The following is a 25,499-nucleotide window of genomic DNA, read 5'->3' on the forward strand; positions in this document are numbered from 1 at the left end:
AACATTTAAGTTTCGGGTTAATTTCCTGCAATTCTACACATTTTGCAATGGTGTGTAGAGAAAATATTGCAGTTTTAAAGCAAGCTAGCTGCAATACTACACATTTTGACATGGAGCGTAGAGAAGATTTTGCAGTTCTACAACTAATTCCGTGCAATTACACACATTTTTCCATGGGGTGGAGAGAAAAATTGGCAGTTTTAGAGCTAATCTCTTGCAATATTACTAATTTTGCCATAGGGTGGAGAGAAATGTTTGCAGTTTTGAATATGATATCTGAGTTAAAGTGACTATAAAATAAATGGGAGCCACCCCGGTCTGTAATTTTACCATGATTAATACACGTTTAGATACTGTAGCTGGCTAGACTAATTTACCAATCTTAAAAATCTTACCTGATATGCGCTAATTGAGTGACTGCCAGTGACTGACATAACAAGAGGAAAACTACTGATTCACAAACTAATTTCAAAATGGCACCTGGTGTATTCTACTATTCTAACTCTCAACTGTTGAGACTCTGACTGACTTTCATTTTTATTTTATGTGTCAATAATTCGCGGGCCCTTTTCTTCCTTCTTTTTTTTTTAAAGGGGGGGTGCGGGCTAGTTGCCCATCCCATCCCTGCCCATCCCTGGATTATACAATAGGACTATTGTAAGGGTGCTATGACATATTAGTGAGTGACCATATCAGGGTTGCCTTGCCAGCCGTTTACTATTGCTGAGTAATTTCCTCAGTAAAAAAAAAAAAAAAAAAACAGGTCAGCTTTCTGTCCATGACTCGTTGGCTGAGTGACTCACTCAGTTGGTTGGTCAAACTACCGCCACCCAACAAGGGTTGGCCTGGAAACCAACGACATAGAATGGATATGGGCGTGGTCAGCTGATTGGAGGTTCTGACTAGAGGGAGCATAGCTACGACCAGAAGTTAATTTTTTGTAGCAGGTTACGAGAATTTATGCAGAAGGTTAGGATGATTAACTCGGCAGGTTAGGAGAAGGTTAGGATTTGGGGTTGGCTATTTGACAACACACAGTTAAGGCAAGGTGAAACTCCACGTATTCTGGACTAAGTTATTCTACCTAGGTGGAAAGAAACTAATGCTATATTGTTATGTTCCTCTGCACCTGTCTAGAAAAACAGAGACTTTCACACACAGTAACTATGGTTATTTCAATAAGGAAGTAAGAGAAGGAAGTTGTGTGTATTTATATAACAGATTCTGGTTTGATGAGGAACGCTTACTTAAACCTCTTGGCCCCTTGGGAGCATCAGGCTTCCACCATGGCTCTCCACCTTCTGTCTCTTCTGTGAGAAGGCGTTTACCTCTAGTAAGGAGACCCCTAGCTTTACTCAGTGGAGCGTCTCCACTTGTTTTTTGGCCTTCCCTGCCTGAACATATTACTTAGAACCTTTGTATCAATCTGTGACAAGTGCATGAACTTTGAACTCAGCAAAACAAACCACACCTCTGAAGAAAATAGTCCCAACAGGGCAATATCATGCAAATTCTCAGGGTGCAAAGTGTTTGGATTGGATGAATTGCGCAAGGGGTAGAGTCATGGGTTATAACTCAGCCAAAAGAGAGAGAGAGGGCCAATGGATGAATGAATCATCCTAGGTATAAAAAAAATAAAAAAAATATCAGAGACAATGGTCACATTCTGCCTCTCTGGGGAAATGAAATGATGCCTACACTCAGATGGTGTTCTTTTTGTAAGAACAAGTTGATGAGAACATGTGGAAAGGGTGGTCCCAGATGTGTTTGTGCTATCATCAATTTGCCATGACAACGAGAGACAACGAGTTGACATGATAGAACAAAGATCTGTGACCTGGCTAGAAAGAGGTTGCTCTGTTTACCACTTTTTTGGGGTTATATGCGACATACAGCTTCTGAGAAAATGCCAAAGATCTATTGTATCATGCTGTACCCATGCAGATGGCGATTAACAAACTGAATAAACATCTACTCCAATAAGTTACACCCTGAGTAAGTTAATATGTAACCAACGGGTGTCTTTATTTTGTACACACATTGATTGTAATAGGCGTCACACTGGTCTGACCTGCCACAAGAACTTATGCTCGTTCAATCACATGCATTGTCTCCAAATATGGAGACCTCTATTTTCTAATAAAGTGGAGCTAAATAGGCTAGTTTGGGTTCTCAGACTTGTTTGTTGTAAAATAAGTAACATTGCAAACTGACTTAACTGACTAATTGTAGACTGACTAACTGTCTAATACAAAAAAATGGACAGTTAAATGTCACTATTGCACGCTTTCAATCATACATATCTGACAAATTATCTCACAAGAATCTGACGATGATCATTGATGATGATATATGCCATCAATTGAAAATAAATTCCAATGACATACTTGGATTCATAAAGGACATCGTGGCGGGAAAAGAAGGACTATGTATGCATGTCATATGAAAAATGTAATCTGTCACTAGTCAGAAGGAGCATACTGCTTGTGTAAAATACCACATAAGATTGACATGCAAACGATAATAATTAGCAGCCTATTGACAAGTTAGTAAAATAGATACCACACCGTACATATCATTCTTAGGAACAGTTATTTTATTCATCCGCGACAACCGACGATTTGCAATAAAGTTCAGCCTAACAACGACTGTGCGGAGTGATTTATTTAAGGACTACACCCAAGCGCAACCCGTTGGCTGTGTGGCTTCTCTTCTTCTGTCCAAACCCAGAAGACAGCCGGGACGAGACGGAGCCGGGGAATTGTTGGAGACTTCAAAATCACCGAAAGAAAATACAGCTTATAGAACCAGCACTGTTGCTCTAGAGTACCTGTCACATATATATTTAAAAAAAAAATCTATATATATTTCCACATTTGAACTAATACGCAAGTATGTCCTGGCAAGGCTACGTGGATAACCTGATGGCCGATGGCAGCTGCCAGGACTCCGCCATTGTTGGTTACACGGACTCCAAATATGTCTGGGCATCGTTTCCCGGTGGTACATTTGTTAACATAACGGTAAGGACATTTTAATAATAATAATTAAGACTAATCTACGAACCCGGTAAATGCTGGTATTTTAGTCTGTTGTTTAAATATGGGTGTTGGGGCCCTGCCTATAAGAGGGAAAGCCCCAGACGGAACGATAAGGCAGACAGGCAGCATGTGTGTTAGCTAGTGAGTTCACTAACACATGGTATCCGGTGTTCTTCGGTACAGCTATTAGACTTTTCACATGGTTATTTTAAATATTTCGTGAATAGGTTTAGGACCACAAACTACATTTTTAAATGTGTTGTGATCTAGCAAACTAACTTAACTTTAACCAGCCGACTGACATTTTTTTAAACTAGATATCAACACATTAGCCAGGCTATTTTTGGCTTCTGTTAGCAAGGTAACTCCCCACATTTTTAAGCGTTAAAAGCGTGCGTTTAGAAACTTGTTACCACAAATGATAAATTGAAACCAGTTTCCTGTTATATTTAGCCGGCAATGCGGGCTTTGGGAGGAGCAGCGGCGAAAAATGGCACAATATCTCAGGTTATCCAGATTCCAATATAATTAGGCAACGTTGGCGGATCATTGCGCTTCATGCACAGTTAAATGTACCATTGTGGACTCCGTGGAGTTCGTAAATGCGTTTGTGAATCAGGGCCTTCGCTGCAATGCTGCCGCCCCTTTTAATTTCCCAAGATGGCGCCTGCTTTCATTCATTTGTACCCTTCCAGTCTACACAAGTAATCGTATGGAAACTTAAATGTATATGCACCATCTCGAAGCACATTGGTCGTTGTACAGTAATCTACCATACAATTAGTTTGGACGTTTATTAAGTTAACGTATTGCATCACTCTTGGTCATTCATTAACCCTCCATTTTGTTAGTTAGCAAGCATGGAAATGAACTATTTAGCAAAGATTGCTTGTGTTGTCAATTTCCAGATTGCAGCGTTTAAATTCGCTCGCGCGGCAGGGCATTTCTTCTGTAGTTTCCGTCAGGCTCGTAGTTGGATACATGCTAGATTGATAAAACATGTTTTTTAGCTACCAAACGTTGACTATCTTTCTAGCTAGGATGGGACTGCGGCAGGATGTATGATACCACACTACAATTGAAATTGCGGGTCCTGTATCGATATCCGTGCGGGTCCTGTATCGATATCCGTGTGTTAATGGGGGTTCATTTTCAGTGAGCTGCTTCCTTGTCACTATTCTAGTTAGCCGCTTTGCTAAGCTATGGCTAGACAGTTAATCATTAGCTGTTTGGTACCCTGGGCACATTCTCATGGATGTGAAATGAACGAGTTGGCACTTGCTCTGTTAGTCTTATGGTCAAATGTTACAGGTTGTAGGCCAGCTGTCAACAGTCAAGTTGTCCTACTGTATATTGCCTCTGTGGACAGCGTTGCTCTGGTTTCAGCTAACCTCAAGGCCGTCATTGTAAATAAGAATTTGTTCTTAACTCACTTGCCTAGTTGAATAAATAAAAAATAAAAAAACTATAGTGTTTTAGACTGACTTACAGGAGGAGGCCAGCTAGGACTAGTCTAATATCCTAAAATTGGATTTATCAAAACACAAATCCAGAGGTCGACCGATTATGATTTTTTGATACCTATTATTGGAGGACCATAAAAGCCGATACCGATTTAATCGGACGATTTTTTTATTTATTTGTAATAATGACAATTACAACAATACTGAATGAACATTTATTTTAACTTAATATAATATAATACATCAATAAAATCAATTTAGCCTCAAGTAAATAATGAAACATGTTCAATTTGGTTTAAATAATGCAAAAACAAAGTGTTGGAGAAGAAAGTAAAAGTGCAATATGTGCCATGTAAAATATGTGCCATGTAAGAAAGATAACGTTTCAGTTCCTTGCTCAGAACATGAGAACATATGAAAGCTGGTGGTTGCTTTTAACATGAGTCTTCAATATTCCCAGGTAAGAAGTTTTAGGTTGTAGTTAATTATAGGACTATTTCCCTCTATCATATGTATTTCATTAACCTTTGACTATTGGATGTTCTTATAGGTACTTTAGTATTGCCAGTGTAACAGTATAGTTTTCGTCCCTCTCCTCGCTCCTCCCTGGGCTCGAACCAGCAACACACCGACAATTAGCACGTGCTAACCAGCTAGCCATTTCTCTTTGGTTATACGAGCCTCATCTCGGGAGTTGATAGGCTTGAAGTCATAAACAGCGCAATGCTTGACGCACAACGAAGAGCTGCTGGCAAAATGCACAAAAGTGCTGTTTGAATGAATGTTTACGCACCTGCTTCTGCCTACCACCGCTCAGTCAGATACTTAGATACTTGTATGCTCAGTCAGATTATATGCAACGCAGGACACGCTAGATAATATCTAGTAATATCATCAACCATGTGTAGTTAACTAGTGATTATGATTGATCACTTTTTATAAGATAAGTTTAATGCCAGCTAGTGACTTTTACCTTGGTTTACTGCATTTGCATAACAGGCAGCCTCATTGTGGAGTGCAACAAGAAAGAGGCAGGTCGTTATTGCGTTGGACTAGTTAACTGTACGTTTCGAAGATTGGATCCCCCGAGCTGACACGGTGAAAATCTGTCGTTCTGCCCTTGAACAAGGCAGTTAACCCACTGTTCCTAGGCTGTCATTGAAGATAAGCATTTGTTCTTAACTGACTTGCCTAGTTAAATAAAGGTGTAAAAAAAATAAGCAAATCGGCGCCCCAAAATACCGATTTGCGATTGTTATGAGAACTTGGAATCGGCCCTAATTAATCGGCAGACCTCTATACAAAACTAAGGGGTGGTATAGTATTAACAGTTAGTTGGTAGGTAGGTAGCCTGGCAGGCAGGAGTGTTGGCGCCAGTAACCGAAAGGTTGCTGTGTTGAATCCCTGAGCTGACAGTAAAAATCTGCCGTTCTACCCCTGAGCGTTGTAGTTAACCGACTGTTCCCCAGCCCCCGAAGACGTGGATGTCGATTATGGCAGCCCCCCCACACCTCTCTGATTCAGAGAGGACGTTGTGTGTTGGGTTAAATGCGGAAGACACACTTAAGTTGTTGAATGCATTGTTGACTAGGTATCCCCCTTTCCCTTAGTACTGTATTAGCGTTGAAATCTAACTGGTCTTTTTCCAGCTAGAGCTACTTACTAGCTGTGCCAAGGTATGGTCTACTGAGAGTGCATAAATATTCAACGAACTGCCATGAGGAATTTGGACACTGTCCTATCAGAGCCCAGTGAGATGGTTACGCTGTATCAATCTCTAGCACAATGTACCCTGAACAAATCATTTGGCCTGTTTATTTGTGCCTGGTAGGATAAATGTGACCTGCAATACTTATGAAATGAACTGGACAACAGCGACTCCAAACATTTCCTAATGTATTTCCAAAGTCAGACTGCATTTGACTGCCAAATAAATGCTCTCAGGAACTTTGCGTATTTTTATTTAGCTGGAGAGTCCTGCTATTTTAGTATTTGCAGAAAATAAGGCTGTAACATTGACCCTCATCTTATTGGTAGTGGAATAATGAATATTATTTTTTTTTAATGAAAAATGAATGGCTTTCAAACTTTTCATGGTCATCCGTAGGTTGAAGAAATCGACATCATCGTAGGAAAGGACCGAGAAGCCTTCTTCTGCGGTGGGCTGACCCTAGGCCAAAAGAAATGCTCCGTCATCAGAGACAGCCTCCACGCCGATGGGGACTGGACAATGGACATCAGGACAAAGAGTCAAGGAGGAGAGCCCACATATAACGTTTCCATAGGCAAAGCCGGCAAAGGTAGTGTCCATCCCATTTTCTTCACTGCTCACTCAAACATTAAACGCTGTAGTTTGTTGTGCATGTACAATATACTGGTATTCACTTAAGGTTCATGCAGTATAATGGTTTTTAACTTGTCCAGGGATGGTTAAATTTAGATGGGAAAAGTTCAATTTCAAGTCTTTTAAAAAAAAAAAAAATTCCAGGTCAAGAAAGCCAATCAAGTAGAAATGTCAAATAAGTGTTAGTTTTGTATCAGATCTGATTCGAGCACACTGATTTAACTGCTAGCCAGTCAAATTATCCACCAATTCCATGTTGATCTGCCCAATTTTGAAGGCGAGATGGTCATTTGAAAAACAATATGCCTGTGAGTTGGGCCTTTTCCCAGTCTCTATTCTCCCACGCCCCCTAGCAGGATTAAGTCCATAACTCCCCCGTCACGAAATGCACAGGTGGGAGGTTTTCTGTCGCTGGGCAACCTTTCTCTTTTGGTTTCGGTCTTTCTCCTGATAAGACTCCCTTATCCCTCTAATTGACGCACCTTTCTCCTCACATCAAGTCCCCCCACCCCCCCCCCCCCCCCCCCCCCCAATCACATGGTAAGCCTAGTCCTCTTCAGATAGTGGTACTGAAGGAATTTGCTTCTGTTCATATATATATATATATATATATATATATATATATATATATATATATATATATATATATATATATATATATATATATATATATATATATATATATATATATATATATATATATATATATATATATATATATATATATATATATATATATATATATTGAGGTACTGCAAGCATGCTGTATTGCGTTAATATAGGTGGTAGTGAGTTAAAGCATTCCCTTTCTCATTCCTCCTTACTGCTGGCGTGCCATGTAGACTCGGTTCTGGCGTGCCATGTAGAGGATAAAGGAATGGCTTTAGACCAGGGCATTTTCTGTCTAATTTACAAAATTCGTCATTGCTGCCCCCCAACCCCCCCATTTAGTTTTTATAATACTCTTCCTCGGTTTAGAAAGTGAGCCATTTTGTGGTCGTTGCTTACTGCAGTTAATGTCAAGGCTTCCAAATGGGTAAAGACACCATTTATGGACGTTGTTAACATAAGGGAATGATTCAGACATTCCACTTATTAGTTCAGAAGAGTAGGAAGGTTAATGTTAGCGTACAGTAAAGTAGGCTAATGGACTTGTTTGGAATCGTCAGCGCTATATTGCATCATTTTAGTGACCACGTTTTTCTTCCCCCCCCCCCCCCGTCCAAGGCCAGAAGCTTTTAATAAAGTGAATGCTTGGCATATTGGCTATGGGTGGGAGCCTCTTCCTGTCTTCCTTCATACTATAACCACCTGCTTCTTTTAATTTGACTTTTCTTGAACCTTAAAAAAAATATATATAAAAAAAATTAAGAATTTAACGATCTTCCATCTTCACATTCTCTAAATGTTCCTATTTTTTTTTTTTTCAGTCTTGGATCTTATAATGGGCAAAGAAGGGGTCCATGGAGTTGGCTTGAATAATGTGTAATGGCTAAATATTTCAGTGATTCGGGGTTCTAGTCTCGACTTAGCCTTAGTGTTGTAGTTGAGGGGAAAGTCGTTATTTTCAAGCAGTCCTATTTAAAATGTCCTGGAAGGGTTAGTAGCAGTACAGGATCACGTGGTCAAGACCCTGACATCAACAATGTAGTCCCCCCCCCTAACACATCTGTTAATTTCTGCTCTTGTCTCCCCCCTCTGTGTACTTCAGCGTTGGTTTTAGTCATGGGAAAGGAAGGTGTCCATGGAGGACAGCTCAACAAGAAAGCGTATACAATGGCCGAGTACCTGAGGAAGTCTGGATACTAAAGGAGCATCGGCCCAGCCACCTAGCAGCTCACCCATAACACACACTTCCAGTTCTAGTTGGTAGTTGCTTACTTTTCTCCCCAGACCCTCCTTTTGTCGTCCCCCTCCCCTTTTTTGGGGGGGGGGGGGTTTGATTCCCCTTTTCTCTTGTTCTTTCCCAGTCATCTTGATGCATTCACACTGTGTACTCAATCCCATTCTAGCACTGTTGCACCATAGTTAAAAAAAAAAAAAATGAGCATGTTGTTAACAGGACATTGTGACAAATCTATACTTGTTAAAAAAAAAACCGTAAAAAAAAACACCCTTGCACCATTCTGGCCAATGCTCAGTGGGGGGGGGGGGGACGAATAAAGTGAAGGAAACCTAAAATTGATGAACTGAGATTTCGTGTGATGGTGCCCCGGAAGTTCTCTTGAGCAGCCGATGCCTTTGGAGCACTTGAGCTGTAACCAAGCTCATTGTCTTCCTTTTCTAGAGCATGTTTATTTTTTTGGGGGGGGCGCATGCATATCTTCGAGGCTACTGAAATACTGTTGTTCCCTCTGTCCCCTCCCTGTAACTCCTGCCAAATATCTGTAGCTCCTTCCCCCTCTTCCTGTTTGTCCATAGGTGACACTACATCAGTACACGGGAGGAACACTCCATTAACCAATCACTACACCCTAAAGTCCCCGGTATCTCCCTCTCTGAGCCACACTACTCTACCGGATTGGGGGGGGGGGGGGGGGGGTTGTGCTTCAATGCAGTCATGGCAGGCTTATCAGTTCTGGTATTGATTGAGTCAGAAGGCAAAACCGACATGGTGGATGCAGGCAGAATCTCTTCCATGTCCTCTTCATGACTACATGAACCCCATCATGGACATTCCATCGTTACAATGGCGTAGACACTTAAAACTGTTTGCCAGCTCCTGTAATGCATTTCCTTTATTTGTTTTATTTTTTAAAGGCTGCCATTTTGGACAGTAGATACATCCAGTTTGACATTTTCATAGGACCAATTTTAGTGACAGCTTTGGGTAAATTTACAATTGCTCTAAATCATTGAAGGATGCCTTCTATCCTCATCTTTCCCGCTGAAGGCAAAACAACACTAATGTAAAACCACATCTTTCTGTTGAAGGCACAAGGGAGGGAGGGTTTGCGGTGGATGAAATCGAGCGGTCATAATTTGACAACTTCAGATTTTTTATTAAAGAAATGAATTACTGCATTTCTAAACCCATGCTGTGTGAAGAAACGACTGTGGAATAAATGGCCTTGTACTCGTGTTCAACTAAGATATGGTATCAAACTTTCTTTTCAAGCTCTCTACTTAAATGTAATGTCCAATTTGAAAAGAACTTTAAAAAAAAAAAAAAAAGAATATATATAAAGTAGAAATTACACAATTGAAATGGGAGACGGGATTGGTTGGAATAAAAACTCTTTTGATTGTCTTGTGGAAACTTGTATACCAAAGCTGTGTATCCTGTACCATAATGTTGAAACATCAATTTCTATTGTATGATGGATTTTTAACAGCTGCCCAGGAAGGAGTCATTTCATTGGCACTTTTTTTTTTGCATCAGTGCCAATGTTCAGGCCTTGTGGGGTGTGTGTGTGTGTACTAATTAAAACCTTCATTTGCTGACTTTCCTGACACTTCTTTTCTTACACTTGGGATAGTCTCTTTAACACTTCATATGCCTAAACCAAGAAATGCCATACATTAATTTATCACCTTGTTTACAGACAGATCAAATAAATAAATTCCAACCAGATTGCTTTTGTACTTGTTTTTTTTCCCCAGTTGAACTGTACCCTCTTTTCGGCGGGGGGGGGGGGGGGGGCTTTGCTCCGGGGGAAAGGATTTTTGAGCCAGAGCAGCAGTTTTCAGAAGGCTGTATGTAATTGGTCAGGTTTTTTAATTATTTTTTTTTACCATCCTAGCCTGGAGCTCAATAGTTCAACTGAGATGCTTTTTGTTAACCCCACCCGGAAAAGAAAGTTGTTGAGGAAACATGGAAGTGTTCCTTAGTAGAGGCATAAGGCACATTTACGCCTGGGAATCTGGCATGATGGGGGGGGGGGGGGAGATACGTGGCCATCAGCTGCAAAGCACAGTAACTGTTAGTATCTTTTGACTCTGGGTGTTTCATGTGTTTTTTTTTTATATAGGCTAGACTAAACTGAAGCTTTCGTCTGACCTTTTTGAATTAGTGTAGCAATGTATACCCATTGAACATGGTTTTGAAACTAGGCACAGGCTGCGACGGGTTTTTTTTAGGCATTGTGATCTCTGCGAAAGGGGGGTACACATTGCCTTTTCAAAGACTCATTATACCAACCTGTGGTTGGGTATAGATGGCATCCTATATATATATATATATTACAACTTTTACAAATATTTTTCCCAACCACATAGTTCCCTATATATTATATATATTTTTTTTGTAGACTTGATATTTACTTAATGTGTTTCTGATCAAAGTAACCAAACTAGGAATATAGAGTCCAAGTTGTTGCAGTGACATTACATGTGATTTGACTTAGTCTCCCATCTTAAATACAGCTTTCACATAAAGGGTGTAGTCCACGACTTGGCAAGTATCAGACCATTGGAACAGGCTTTTCCCCCCTCATGTAACCTGCATCAATTGGACACAATACAACTTACAGCTGATGTCATGGGGAGAGATCTAGGCCACCATGTAGCCTGTTACCTACAGGTCTGATCCAAGAGACGGGGTTTCAGAAACCATTGTCCTGGCTGCAGTGTGTGCTGTAACATTGGTGATTTCAATGGTTTACTGATCCTCTCTCAATACCTGTCCTGATCAATCATTGCAATTCTGTACAACCGTAGCCCTGTTTATACCTAGTGCAAACGTGAGGTACTTTGTCCTGGTCTTGTCTACATTCTGATTGTATACACATGGTATTAAAAATGTCCACTGTCTGCACTGTGACTAGATTTCCCGGGCTCTTTTAATGCAAATTTTAACAGCTATTCTTTCAATATTATTTATAAGACCCATTAATCTGTCACTGGTGCCACCTGTCACTGATTAGAGAGGGTGGATTAATAAATGATTGATCTGTCTACACTTGTAAGAGAGTCAAACACGCACCGTGTCTGGATAACTGCTCGAGGTGTTCAGAATGATCTGCTCACACTGTATTTGTCAATGTGGGTACAAACAGGATTTGGACAAGATCAGGACAAAGGATCCAGGGGAAGATCCCTGGAAAAAGTGAGAACCAGGGGAAGAACAGGACTCATCACAATGAACACAATCACTGAGGCTGTGTGCCATAATTACAACTCTTGAACTGAATGGAGGGCATCCAGCATTCTGTAGACGTTACAGATGTTATTGTTTATTGACGTGAAATTAGATTGAATGTAGACAGTGGTAAGACGTATCAAATAAAAAGGAAAGGCAACAAGGACTTAACATAAAACAACTTCATGTTAGGGGAAAAAAATATATATATAAACACAACATGCAACAATTTCAAAGATTTTACTGACTTGGTTCATATGTAAAATTGAAATAAATTCATTAGGCCCTAATCTATGGATTTCACATGGCCGGGCTCAGCCAATCGGAATGAGTTTTTCCTCTCCAAAAGGGCTTTACTCCTTGGCAACCCTAACCCCCCCCCTCCAACAGGTGAAGAAGTCAGATGTGGAGGTCCTGGGCTGGCGTCGTCTGTGGTTGTGAGGCCGGGTGGATGTACTGCAAAATTCTCTAAAAATGAAGTTGGAGGCAGCTTTTTGTAGAGAAATTAACATTGAAGTGTCTTGCAACAGCTCTGGTGGACATTCCAATGGCACGCTATCTCAAAACATGTGGCATTGTGTTGTGACAAAACTGCACATTTTAGAGTGGCCTTTTATTGTCCTCAGATAATGTGTAATGATCGTGTTTAATCAGCTTCTTGATAAGCCACACCTGTCAGGTGGGTTATTTTGGCAGAGGAGAAATGCTCACTAACAGGTATGTCAACAAATGTGCACAGAACAATATTTTTTTGTGTGTGTGTATATGAAATATTTCTGGGCTTTTTATTTCAGCTCATGAAACACGGGACCAACACTTTACATGTTGCGCTTTATATTTTAGTTCTGTATACTTGAACTACCTACTTACAGTATTAAAATGATATGACACCAAATATATGTTTGCGAGACCTATCCACCAAGTATGTCTTGTATTTCAGGGAAATGATCTCTCTGCTATGTCTAGATTAAGCCAACAGGCTGCTTGTAGCAGTGTAGACGTGGGTATTATCTGAACAGAACGGTCTCCCCACCCCCATTCTGCTTGTATTACATATGACGTCTTGAGAGGAAAACGCATAACATTGGGCAAACAAACAAACAACTTCCTTTGGCTAAATGCAGCACCACAAACAGGTTTTTTTTGCCTTTTTGCATTATCAAAGTACCAGATCAGTCGCATCCAAATCGTACTCTATGACTCCATTATCTCTGGCACGAGACCGATTGACAAAACCCTGTTCCCATGGCCTCGTTTCTATATAGTCCTTATGGGAAAAGATCAGTTCAATCAATTTATAAAAGGCTGCTGAATACGGCTTGATATTTCTATACAAGCAGTAAGAATATATACAATATTAGAACTCCTCACCTTCTGATACAGAGGCATACAGATATGCAGGCTACCAAAATAATGTTTTAACATGTTGGATGGTGATGATACGGATGGTGATCTATACATTTTTTTACACACACAACGCATTCCTTCGTAGTTGGTGTCGAGCCCTTTCTCACAGTGATGAGTGTAAACCGCAGTCGGAGGATGTCTCCGGCGTTCTACCACCCCGTACAGACTTAACTACAGTGAAGTCTACTGCAATGTTCCTGTGAAATCTATGTCGTCGGTTAGCCCAAAAACACGTGATGACACTGCTCAGTAAATCAGGTTAAACATACAACAAACGGATTATTATGGTGATTTGCATTCTAAACTTAAAGAGGGAGATAAAACTAATTTTTATTAAATCGGGGACTTCCAAATTAAACACACAGTCTCGGGTGAGTCTCCAGCGTGAGTCTCCAGCGTGAGTCTCCAGCGTGAGTCTCCAGCGTGAGTCTCTGCTGCTGCAAGCCTGTAGGGTGAGTGGGAAGGGAGAGGCGGGGGGAAACCGGGTGACCTGTCCGTCAACTCAGGCCAACCAATCAGGCGCGTCATGGTCATCGGGACGAGGCTCCTGCAGCTGGACCACCACCGTCTCAGTCTCCACGGTGACGTCCTCCTCCTCGCTGTCGTCGCTGGTGTCTTCGTACTCCGAGGACTCCTGATCGGGCTCGGAGCGAGAGGCCCCTGACGTGGCGCCGAAGCCGTGGCCGCTGGCGGAGGCCAGGGAGCGCAGCAGCGGAGTGCTCTCAGACACCTCGTTCTCCTCGGTCCCGCTGTCGTCCTCCGAGTCCGAGTCGCCTGCGGAGGGGACCACCTTCTGCTTGCACACGGGACATGTCTTCTTGGTCTTGGTTAGCCAGGGGTCCACGCATTTGCTGTGGTAAGCTATAGGGAGGGAGAGGAGAAACGACCCAGGTCATTACAATCAGAGGCAGCATCATGGAGATGTTTATCCCTGGATACAGATCACTAGGGTTGGAAATCACAAGGTAATCCTGAGTTCAAATGTAAAATCGGTTCATTTCCTCCCAATAAGTCATGAATTAATTCAAGTTCACAAAACTCAAAATACGGATGTGACATTGAATTCTATTCAAGACGTTCCCTAAAGTTAAGCAGTGCCCGATGTCCAGGAGCCTAGTGTGGTATAGAGCTTCGACCAGCCTCCTATTAGAAGCAGCAAAGTGAGCCGGAGCCAAATGGATGATTTTCTGGGATGATGAAGAAGCCGGGCATGGTTCCAGGACCAGCACGGGGTGTTCCCACAGATATCACGTTCACATGACCTATTGGGTGTGTCTGTTGGAGGTAGAGGACAGTTGGTTGTTGGGTGTAGAGGACAGTAGGTTGTTGGGGGGGGGTAGAGGAAAGTAGGTTATGGGGGGGGGGGGGGGGGGTAGAGGAAAGTAGGTTATGGGGGGGGGGGGGGGTAGAGGACAGTAGGTTGTTGGGGGAGGGGGGTAGAGGACAGTAGGTTGTTTGGGGTGTGTGTTAGGGAGGGGGGGGGGGGGTAGAGGACAGTAGGTTGTTGGGGGTGTGTGTTAGGGGGGGAGGTAGAGGACAGTAGGTTGTTGGGGGGGGGGGTAGAGGACAGTAGGTTGCTGGGGGTAGAGGACAGTAGGTTGTTGGGGGTGTGTGTTGGGGGGGTAGAGGGCAGCAGGTTGTTGAGTGTATGTGTTGGGGGGGTAGAGGGCAGTAGTGTGTTGGGGGTGTGTGGCATGGGGCAGGTCAGGCTCACCGTGGGAGCAGGGAAGAACCCGGAGCTTGTCTCCATCCTCATACTCGTCGAGGCAGATGGCGCAGACATCGTAGACGTCGCCTGGGTCAAAAACACAAAGCTCAAAGGCAGGACAAACAGAAACATCCTCCTAATAAAGACATTGTGTTGCCTGCATTTATTTAAACGATGAGCTGAGTCAGAATACTGACCACTGACTCATTCACCTACATTCTCACACTGGTCATTCATCTACATTCTCACACTGGTCATTCATCTACATTATCACACTGGTCATTCCCCTACATTCTCACACCACACTGGTCATTCCCCTACATTCTCACACCACACTGGTCATTCCCCTACATTCTCACACTGGTCATTCATCTACATTCTCACACTGGTCATTCATCTACATTCTCACACTGGTCATTCCCCTACATTCTCACACCACACTGGTCATTCCCCTACATTCTCACACTGGTCATTCCCCTACATTCTCACACTGGTCATTCCCCTACATTCTCACACCACACTGGTCATTCCCCTACATTCTCACACTGGTCATTCACCTACATTCTCACACTGGTCATTCATCTACATTCTCACACAGGTCATTCCTCTATATTCTCACACTGGTCATTCCCCTACATTCTCACACCACACTGGTCATTCCCCTACATTCTCACACTGGTCATTCCCCTACATTCTCACACTGGTCATTCCCCTACATTCTCACACCACACTGGTCATTCCCCTACATTCTCACACTGGTCATTCCCCTACATTCTCACACCACACTGGTCATTCCTCTACATTCTCACACTGGTCATTCATCTACATTCTCACACTGACACTGGTCATTCCCCTACATTCTCACACCACACTGGTCATTCCCCTACATTCTCACACCACACAGGTCATTCCCCTACATTCTCACACCACACAGGTCATTCCCCTACATTCTCACACCACACTGGTCATTCCCCTACATTCTCACATCACACTGGTCATTCCCCTACATTCTCACACCACACTGATCATTCCCCTACATTCTCACACAGGTCATTCCCCTACATTCTCACACAGGTCATTCCCCACAGAAATGACCTGTGTGAGAATGTAGAGGAATGACCAGTGTGAGAATGTAGGGGAATGACCTGTGTGAGAATGTAGAGGAATGACCAGTGTGAGAATGTAGGGGAATGACCAGTGTGGTGTGAGAATGTAGGGGAATGACCAGTGTGGTGTGAGAATGTAGGGGAATGACCAGTGTGAGAATGTAGGGGAATGACCTGTGTGAGAATGTAGGGGAATGACCAGTGTGAGAATGTAGGGGAATGACCAGTGTGAGAATATGGGGGAATGACCAGTGTGAGAATATAGAGGAATGACCAGTGTGAGAATGTAGGGGAATGACCAGTGTGGTGTGAGAATGTAGGGAAATGACCAGTGTGGTGTGAGAATGTAGAGGAATGACCAGTGTGGTGTGAGAATGTAGGGCAATGACCAGTGTGGTGTGAGAATGTAGGGCAATGACCAGTGTGGTGTGAGAATGTAGAGGAATGACCAGTGTGGTGTGAGAATGTAGGGGAATGACCAGTGTGAGAATGTAGGGGAATGACCAGTGTGGTGTGAGAATGTAGTGGAATGACCAGTGTGAGAATGTAGGGGAATGACCAGTGTGAGAATGTAGAGGAATGACCAGTGTGAGAATGTAGAGGAATTACCTGTGTGGTGTGAGAATGTAGGGGAATGACCAGTGTGAGAATGTAGGGGAATGACCAGTGTGAGAATGTAGGGGAATGACCTGTGTATTCTCACACTGGTCATTCCTCTACATTCTCACACCACACTGGTCATTCCTCTACATTCTCACACTGGTCATTCCCCTACATTCTCACACTGGTCATTCCCCTACATTCTCACACCACACTGGTCATTCCCCTACATTCTCACACCACACTGGTCATTCCTCTACATTCTCACACAGGTCATTCCCCTACATTCTCACACCACACTGGTCATTCCCCTACATTCTCACACTGGTCATTCCCCTACATTCTCACACCACACAGGTCATTCCCCTACATTCTCACACAGGTCATTCCCCTACATTCTCACACCACACTGGTCATTCCCCTACATTCTCACACAGGTCATTCCCCTACATTCTCACACCACACTGGTCATTCCCCTACATTCTCACACTGGTCATCCCCCTACATTCTCACACCACACTGGTCATTCCCCTACATTCTCACACCACACTGGTCATTCCCCTACATTCTCACACCACACTGGTCATTCCCCTACATTCTCACACCACACTGGTCATTCCTCTACATTCTCACACCACACTGGTCTTTCCCCTACATTCTCACACCACACTGGTCATTCCCCTACATTCTCACACTGGTCATTCCCCTACATTCTCACACTGGTCATTCCCCTACATTCTCACACTGGTCATTCCTCTATATTCTCACACTGGTCATTCCCCTACATTCTAACACCACACTGGTCATTCCCCTACATTCTAACACCACACTGGTCATTCCCCCACATTCTAACACCACACTGGTCATTCCCCTACATTCTCACACCACACTGGTCATTCCCCTACATTCTAACACCACACTGGTCATTCCCCTACATTCTCACACCACACTGGTCATTCCTCTACATTCTCACACCACACTGGTCATTCCTCTACATTCTCACACCACACTGGTCATTCCCCTACATTCTCACACAGGTCATTCCTCTACATTCTCACACCACACTGGTCATTCCCCTACATTCTCACATCACACTGGTCATTCCCCTACATTCTCACACCACACTGGTCAAGGACCATATCACCTCCACCCTACCTAACACCCTAGACCCACTCCAATTTGCTTACCGCCCAAATAGGTCCACAGACGATGCAATCTCAACCACACTGCACACTGCCCTAACCCATCTGGACAAGAGGAATACCTATGTGAGAATGCTGTTCATCGACTACAGCTCAGCATTCAACACCATAGTACCCTCCAAGCTCGTCATCAAGCTCGAGACCCTGGGTCTCGACCCCGCCCTGTGCAACTGGGTACTGGACTTCCTGACGGGCCTCCCCCAGGTGGTGAGGGTAGGCAACAACATGGGGCCCCACAAGGGTGCGTTCTGAGCCCTCTCCTGTACTCCCTGTTCACCCACGACTGCGTGGCCACGCACGCCTCCAACTCAATCATCAAGTTTGCGGACGACACAACAGTGGTAGGCTTGATTACCAACAACGACGAGACGGCCTACAGGGAGGAGGTGAGGGCCCTCGGAGTGTGGTGTCAGGAAAATAACCTCACACTCAACGTCAACAAAACTAAGGAGATGATTGTGGACTTCAGGAAACAGCAGAGGGAACACCCCCCTATCCACATCGATGGAACAGTAGTGGAGAGGGTAGCAAGTTTTAAGTTCCTCGGCATACACATCACAGACAAACTGAATTGGTCCACTCACACAGACAGCATCGTGAAGAAGGCGCAGCAGCGCCTCTTCAACCTCAGGAGGCTGAAGAAATTCGGCTTGTCACCAAAAGCACTCACAAACTTCTACAGATGCACAATCGAGAGCATCCTGGCGGGCTATATCACCGCCTGGTATGGCAACTGCACCGCCCTCAACCGTAAGGCTCTCCAGAGGGTAGTGAGGTCTGCACAACGCATCACCGGGGGCAAACTACCTGCCCTCCAGGACACCTACACCACCCGATGTCACAGGAAGGCCATAAAGATCATCAAGGACATCAACCACCCGAGCCACTGCCTGTTCACCCCGCTATCATCCAGAAGGCGAGGTCAGTACAGGTGCATCAAAGCTGGGACCGAGAGACTGAAAAACAGCTTCTATCTCAAGGCCATCAGACTGTTAAACAGCCACCACTAACACTGAGTGGCTGCTGCCAACACACTGACACTGACTCAACTCCAGCCACTTTAATAATGGGAATTGATGGGAAATGATGTAAATATATCACTAGCCACTTTAAACAATGCTACCTTATATAATGTTACTTACCCTACATTATTCATCTCATATGCATACGTATATACTGTACTCTATATCATCGACTGTATCCTTATGTAATACATGTATCACTAGCCACTTTAAACTATGCCACTTTGTTTAGATACTCATCTTATTTGTACATACTGTACTCGATACCATCTACTGTATCTTGCCTATGCTGCTCTGTACCATCACTCATTCATATATCCTTATGTACATATTCTTTATCCCCTTACACTGTGTACAAGACAGTAGTTTTGGAATTGTTAGTTAGATTACTTGTTATTACTGCATTGTCGGAACTAGAAGCACAAGCATTTCGCTACACTCGCATTAACATCTGCTAACCATGTGTATGTGACAAATAAAATTTGATTTGATTTGGTCATTCCCCTACATTCTCACACTGGTCATTCCCCTACATTCTCACACCACACTGGTCATTCCCCTACATTCTCACACAGGTCATTCCTCTATATTCTCACACAGGTCATTCCCCTACATTCTCACACCACACTGGTCATTCCTCTACATTCTCACACTGGTCATTCCCCTACATTCTCACACCACACTGGTCATTCCTCTACATTCTCACACCACACTGGTCATTCCCCTACATTCTCACACAGGTCATTCCTCTACATTCTCACACCACACTGGTCATTCCCCTACATTCTCACACCACACTGGTCATTCCCCTACATTCTCACACAGGTCATTCCTCTATATTCTCACACAGGTCATTCCCCTACATTAGTCTTGTACTAAGTTCTCACTCTTTCCAAAATGGCTGCCAGGTAGGCGGCTGATGAATAGGGCCTAGGCGCATTTCCTTTTTCAGTCCTGACGTCCCGGAGGACTTCTTGAAAAAACGCTGGGCCCTCTCTTACAAGCCCAGGAATTCTAAATGCACTCCCTTTCGAAATTCCACAGCATTCTTCCCTGCCACTTCGCTTGTGGGGAGGAGGATGTGCAGCGCTGTGGAGGGGCCGGTGTTTATGCGAGCTTTAAATGAGCATGTTTTTGGCTGTTCCCCAGTATCTGTGCCAGGACTGCATGTGACCGTATAAGGATGAGGAGTCAAGGCCACTCCCCCCTTCAATAACGTCACTCTCCCTCTTTTTTTTTTGTGCCTTTCCTCTGTCCCCTTCTTTATATCTGCCCCCCCCCCCCCCCCTTGCCTCTGTCTCGTTCACTTTTTCTCAGACTGTCTCTGTCGCCTTTCTCCAACTCTCTTGCTTCTCTCTGTTTGTCACACTTCCTTTCTTTTGATAATTCGCCGAGTCTCTCTTCCTTCTCTCTCCCTCGCTCTCTCTCTCCCTCACTCTCTCCCTTGCTCTCTCCCTCCCTTCTCTCTCCCTTCTCTCTCCCTCGCTCTCTCCCTCGCTCTCTCCCTTCTCTCTTCCTTCTCTCTCCCTCGCTCTCTCCCTCACTCTCTCCCTCGCTCTCTCCCTCGCTCTCTCCCTCGCTCTCTCCCTCGCTCTCTCCCTTCCTTCTCTCTCCCTCTCTAACCCAGTGCTGGACAAAGGGGTGAGAGAAGGGGAGCGTTTTATAAAAGCCATGGGTCCAGCACACTCAGGAAATGCTGAACTGTGTCGCTGGGCTATTCTGAGTGAAGTTAAGCACTAAGCAGAAAAATACTTCCGACACCACAAACTCAGTGGTGCACTGCTTAGTATTACTAGTTGTATTAAGTAAGACATAGTGAATAACACAAAGGCACAAAACACAGTGACATCTAAGACCTGCTCCGCAGCGTAACAGCTCAGTTTAATAATCTGACATAGCAAAGTAAAACAACACGTTTGCCTTATGGTCAGTACTCCATTCAGTTTGTTTAAAAAAAATAATATTTTTTTATTTATTTATTTAACTAGGAAAGTCAGTTAAAAACAAAATTCTTATTTACATTGACTGCCTACCCCGGGCCACACCCGGAACGACGGTGGGCCAATTGTACGCCGCGCTATGGGACTCCCAATCACGGCCGGTTGTGATACAGCCTGGATTTGAACCAGGGACTGTAGTGACGCCTCTAGTGACGCCTCTAACACAGCGATGCAGTGCCTTGCGCCACTCGCGAGTCCAAACTGGCCTCACTTCAAGTTCATTTTACTTTACAGTCCTCATATTATGGTTTCTACATTACTACGAGGGCCTTTTCCGATTGGTCTGATTTCAGTATATTTGCCAAGGCCACTGTCCCCATCAAGCAGTTCAAGTTTGTGTCGGTCAGAGAGAATCATGGCGGCAGAATTATCTGGTTGAGAAAAATTCACTGTCTGACCATCACTTCTCACAAAAGCAAAGGGATTAAACTACTCAGGCTGGTGTGAGCATTTTTACTCACATTTCCTGGAACTTTACACTCAATGTATTTAGTACTGTTGGTAGTGATGATATCACTATTTACATTAGATACATCACAAGTCAAAATATGTGGGAACGAAGGATTCAATTAACGTTGTTTTTTAAACTCAGCAGCGTAAAAAAAATAAAAAAAAATAATAATAATAATTGAAGCATTAAAACCTTCAACCATTTGGAAGAGTCTCTGTTTAGCCAATAATGTTAAAATCAGACTCTGCATACAGTTTGATTAACACTTTATTATCCCATTATCGCTGATTGCGACAGGCTCTTTCAACACGACCTTCCCCAGACATCGTGTTGAAGAGGCAGGCCCCTAAGGGGTTTTGGGGGCCAGTAGTTTAAAAAGAGCCAGAAGGTCAATGCAAGTCCTCCATTTTGCTTCATCCAGTCAACCAGCATTCCTTGGTCTTAGGAAGAATCATACTGCACTACTGAAGTAATCTGAGCGATGAGACAACAATGCACACTTGTGACTTTGTGTGACGGGCACAGATCTGCACAGCTACCTACAGATAGAAGGGCTGTATATCACCATCTTCCTGCCTCACTGTTCACAAAGCCTCAGAGTGTATATATTCAGCCCAGGGCTGGAACAGGGGAAGGGAGGAGCACACACAGTGACTCATCAGTCAGAGAGCCCCGGGGAGAGACGCAGAGGGCAGGGGTCAGAGGGAGAGCCCGGTCCCTCTCAGACATGGAGCAACGAGGTACCACCGTTGAGTGGTTTTAGAAGGGTGAACTAGAGCGAGGGGAAATTAATCTCCCTGGCTTTCTCTGGTATTGGGAGGTTGTTGTGTCTGCTCCTCATCTGGTGGCGACACCAAACACACACCCTCTGCCTTAACCAGGGGCGGCAGGGTAGCCTAGTAACCGTTGGACTAGTAACCGGAAGGTTGCAAGTTCAAACCCCCGAGCTGACGAGGTACAAATCTGTCGTTCTGCCCCTGAACAGGCAGTTAACCCAATGTTCCTAGGTCGTCATTGAAAATAATAATTTGTTCTTAACTGACTTGCCTGGTTAAATAAAGGTAAAATAAAAAGAGCTGGAAAGACAGTCAAAAAGCACACAGTAAGCTGATATGGATGATGCATGGGCTAGCAATAAGGCTACACCAAAGTCAATACTCGAGGAGCTATAAAACATCCTAAGAAGGAACTAAAACTAGGGATAGCATCAAAGCTAATTCAAGGGCTAACAAAAAGACTAGCAAACGGTTATCATCAACACAAGGGTACAAAAATGGCACACAAGTACTAGGCCCTATGCTCCAGAATTAGCTAACGTTAGAATTACATCATGTTTACCAGCCTAGTATTATTGTATGCCTTTACATAATACTCCAAGGACTAGTATTGTGTGGTAATTACGCTGCTATTGACACAGGTACCAGTCTATTCAGAGCCCCTCCATTGTGCTCTATATGTACAGTGTGTTCTGTCTCATCTCCAGACATGCAAGTCTGACATCATTCCACGCCCGTCCTCTCTCTCTCTCACACACACACACACAAATTCCTCATTAACGCTGCAGGCTAGACGCACCGCTCTGCAACGGCACAGACAATACGCTAGGCCCGGCTAATCAGCTAGCATCTCGCCCACGTGTCACCCCGCTGCCCATAGAAGCCTGCATCGCTCAGTTAAGGGAATTAATACTGGCTTTATTCACACCACTGGAGGTATAATTGCATCAGTGCACACTGTGCTTCTCTGGGACGAGTCTCTCAGCCCCAAACATCCCCTGGAATGACAGGGAAAACAAGTCAAAAGACCTAGCGTGCTAATACTCCAGTGTGATATCAAAGATACTGGTGGTAACGAACTGAAGATAGTTCATCTGCGTCATTTCCAAAGGGAGCATATGAACACAGTGGGTGGAACAAGTAAGGAGGTGGGTCAGAGCCAATCACGAACGAGCGAGATCCTATTGGTGTGTTTTTAGCATGTATCTGCATATTTCCGTTAAGGAACGCCTACTCTGAAGTGCGTGTACCCAATAACTCAATTCGCCCTAAACAATGCAGTTTTTTTGGAAGCTTTGGCAAAGGGTTGTCTACAAAACGTATATACACTCTGTTCGTGTGGCAAAGGGTCGTCTACAAAACGTATATACACTCTGTTCGTTTGGCAAAGGGTCGTCTACAAAACGTATATACACTCTGTTCGTTTGGCAAAGGGTCGTCTACAAAACGTATATACACTCTGTTCGTTTGGCAAAGGGTCGTCTACAAAACGTATATACACTCTGTTCGTTTGGCAAAGGGTCGTCTACAAAACGTATATACACTCTGTTCGTTTGGCAAAGGGTCGTCTACAAAACGTATATACACTCTGTTCGTTTGGCAAAGGGTCGTCTACAAAACGTATATACACTCTGTTCGTGACAGATATTAGTTTTGGAAACAGAATATTTATTCGATGTGAAAATGTTTTTATTTATTTTTTTAATTTTTTAAAAGGTCGTCCCAGTTTCATCTAGCTCCCTCTTCCTGCTACTGGACTTCCTCTCATATTTGGTGATGACTGGAAGTTCTAAAAACAGATGCTTTGGATTTATACCCCCATTTATTTAACAAGGCAAGTCAGTTAAGAACAAATTCTTATCTTCAATGACGGCCTTGTTCAGTGGGTTAACTGCCCTGTTCAGGGGCAGAACGACAGATTTTCACCGTGTCAGCTCGGGGGATCCAATATTGCAACCGCACAGTTAACTAGTCCAACGCAATAACGACCTGCCTCTTTCTTGTTGCAAATGCAGTAAACCAAGGTAAAAATCACTAGCTGGCATTAAACGACAGAATGACAGATTTGTACCTTGTCAGCTCGGGGATTTGAACTTGCAACCTTCCGGTTACTAGTCCAACGCTCTAACCACTAGGCTACCCTGCATGAACTATCTAGGTTTCCCCTTTTATCTGTGGTGATACCATTATATTAGCATTAGCATTATTAACACTGGCTGTAGGTTAGATGTGTTATCAGCAAAGGACATAGACGCCAGTGAAGAGAGAAGTTGATTTTAATTGTCTGACTTGTAGGCACTTGTGGGAGATGATATGATAAAATCATTGTGGCGCGTGGTTCCCATCTTCAATTAACATTTTCATTTTGCAGTGTGCACAGACTGGTTCCAATCCAAAGCCCTTAGTGACAGGCCTTCTCTTTCAGTTGTCCACACATACACACACAGCCAATGAGGACCAGGCCCCACAAAACCATTCAAAACAGACAGACGGCATCACAGTATCACACAGCCTGCTAAAACAAATCCCTAGAGACCAGACTCAGCAGGCATCAAGGTTTAGCTGAGGGGGAGGAGACGGGTGGCTGAGGGCACCATTAGGCATCATTACCACATCGCAGCAGAAGCCAGAAAGCCAGCCAAGACAGAAGAACTCTGCTGTCGCAGAGTGGTGTTAGGGATAGCTAAAAATACCCCGGGCTGGAGAAAGTGAGCGCTGAGTTGGTATAAAAAGGTCGAAAAGAGCCGTTGGTGTAAACAATGAGCACAGAACGAGTCAGACGAGCGATTTTAGAAGGCTCCGTGAGTCATCGGCCGCCCCATGTAGAGAGGAATTATGGGGAGGCTGCAAGGTTTGGCTACGGACCAGTGCGAATCTGGGATGCCATTCCATCCCGGAACATCGCTCCGCTATACTAGTTATCCAGCTATTCACCTCCCATGTTGAAATGGCGCCAAGCTGGAAAACCCACTCCGGCCAATTAGGAACAACTAACAACATTGGAATACTCCCCTTCAGTCCTAAACAGGCCAATCAGCAGCGAGAAAACCCTCAGATCATAGTTTTAAATACAAAACAGTCCACTCTCTGTCGTTGATAACACTCAATTCTATCCCCTTACCTGCCACTACTTAAACGCTCTATAAAAACGTTGAGCCGGAGTCCCCAGAGACCCATTCTGCGCGATGATTGCAGGGATCCCGAGTTCAGGGCTTAAAAGGGTGATTTAGGTAGAGATTCGGTGTCCCCGCTTTGTATCGCCACAACACTGGCAGAGCGAACAGAAACCCAGCTAACTG

General features: G+C 43.8%; 2 protein-coding genes across 3 annotated transcripts in view; one reads left to right on the forward strand and one right to left on the reverse strand.

Annotated features, from left to right (window-relative positions):
• The first annotated feature begins 2,724 nt into the window (after positions 1-2,724).
• Positions 2,725-10,422, forward strand: LOC110529807 (profilin-2). Its single transcript, XM_036987202.2, has 3 exons — positions 2,725-3,023; positions 6,612-6,804; positions 8,560-10,422. Exons 1-3 carry the CDS (start codon positions 2,895-2,897, stop codon positions 8,655-8,657), a joined length of 420 nt encoding a protein of 139 aa, XP_036843097.1. The 5' UTR covers positions 2,725-2,894; the 3' UTR covers positions 8,658-10,422.
• A 1,580-nt stretch (positions 10,423-12,002) lies between these two features.
• The window catches only part of LOC110508833 (E3 ubiquitin-protein ligase RNF13), an 80,353-nt gene continuing 66,856 nt past the window's right edge, over positions 12,003-25,499 (reverse strand). For both annotated transcript variants that reach the window (XM_036987041.2, XM_036987109.2), the window contains exons 9-10: positions 15,050-15,130; positions 12,003-14,196 (exon numbers count right to left, since the gene is read on the reverse strand). In XM_036987041.2, the coding sequence (XP_036842936.2) occupies positions 13,838-14,196; positions 15,050-15,130 (440 nt within the window). In that variant the 3' untranslated portion in view covers positions 12,003-13,837. The remainder of the gene's footprint in view (positions 14,197-15,049; positions 15,131-25,499) is intronic.

The sequence above is a fragment of the Oncorhynchus mykiss genome, chromosome 1, assembly GCF_057628025.1.
Source record: "Oncorhynchus mykiss isolate SJ-2025 chromosome 1, ASM5762802v1, whole genome shotgun sequence".
In the NCBI taxonomy this organism is placed as follows: domain Eukaryota; kingdom Metazoa; phylum Chordata; class Actinopteri; order Salmoniformes; family Salmonidae; genus Oncorhynchus; species Oncorhynchus mykiss.

Excerpts from the sequence above, each read along its gene's own strand:
- LOC110529807 (XM_036987202.2), top strand. The coding sequence starts at position 2,895 with ATGTCCTGGCAAGGCTACGTGGATAACCTGATGGCCGATGGCAGCTGC. Across the intron at positions 3,024-6,611 it reads GTACATTTGTTAACATAACG|GTTGAAGAAATCGACATCAT; the intron begins GTAAGGACATTT and ends GGTCATCCGTAG. Across the intron at positions 6,805-8,559 it reads CATAGGCAAAGCCGGCAAAG|CGTTGGTTTTAGTCATGGGA; the intron begins GTAGTGTCCATC and ends TGTGTACTTCAG.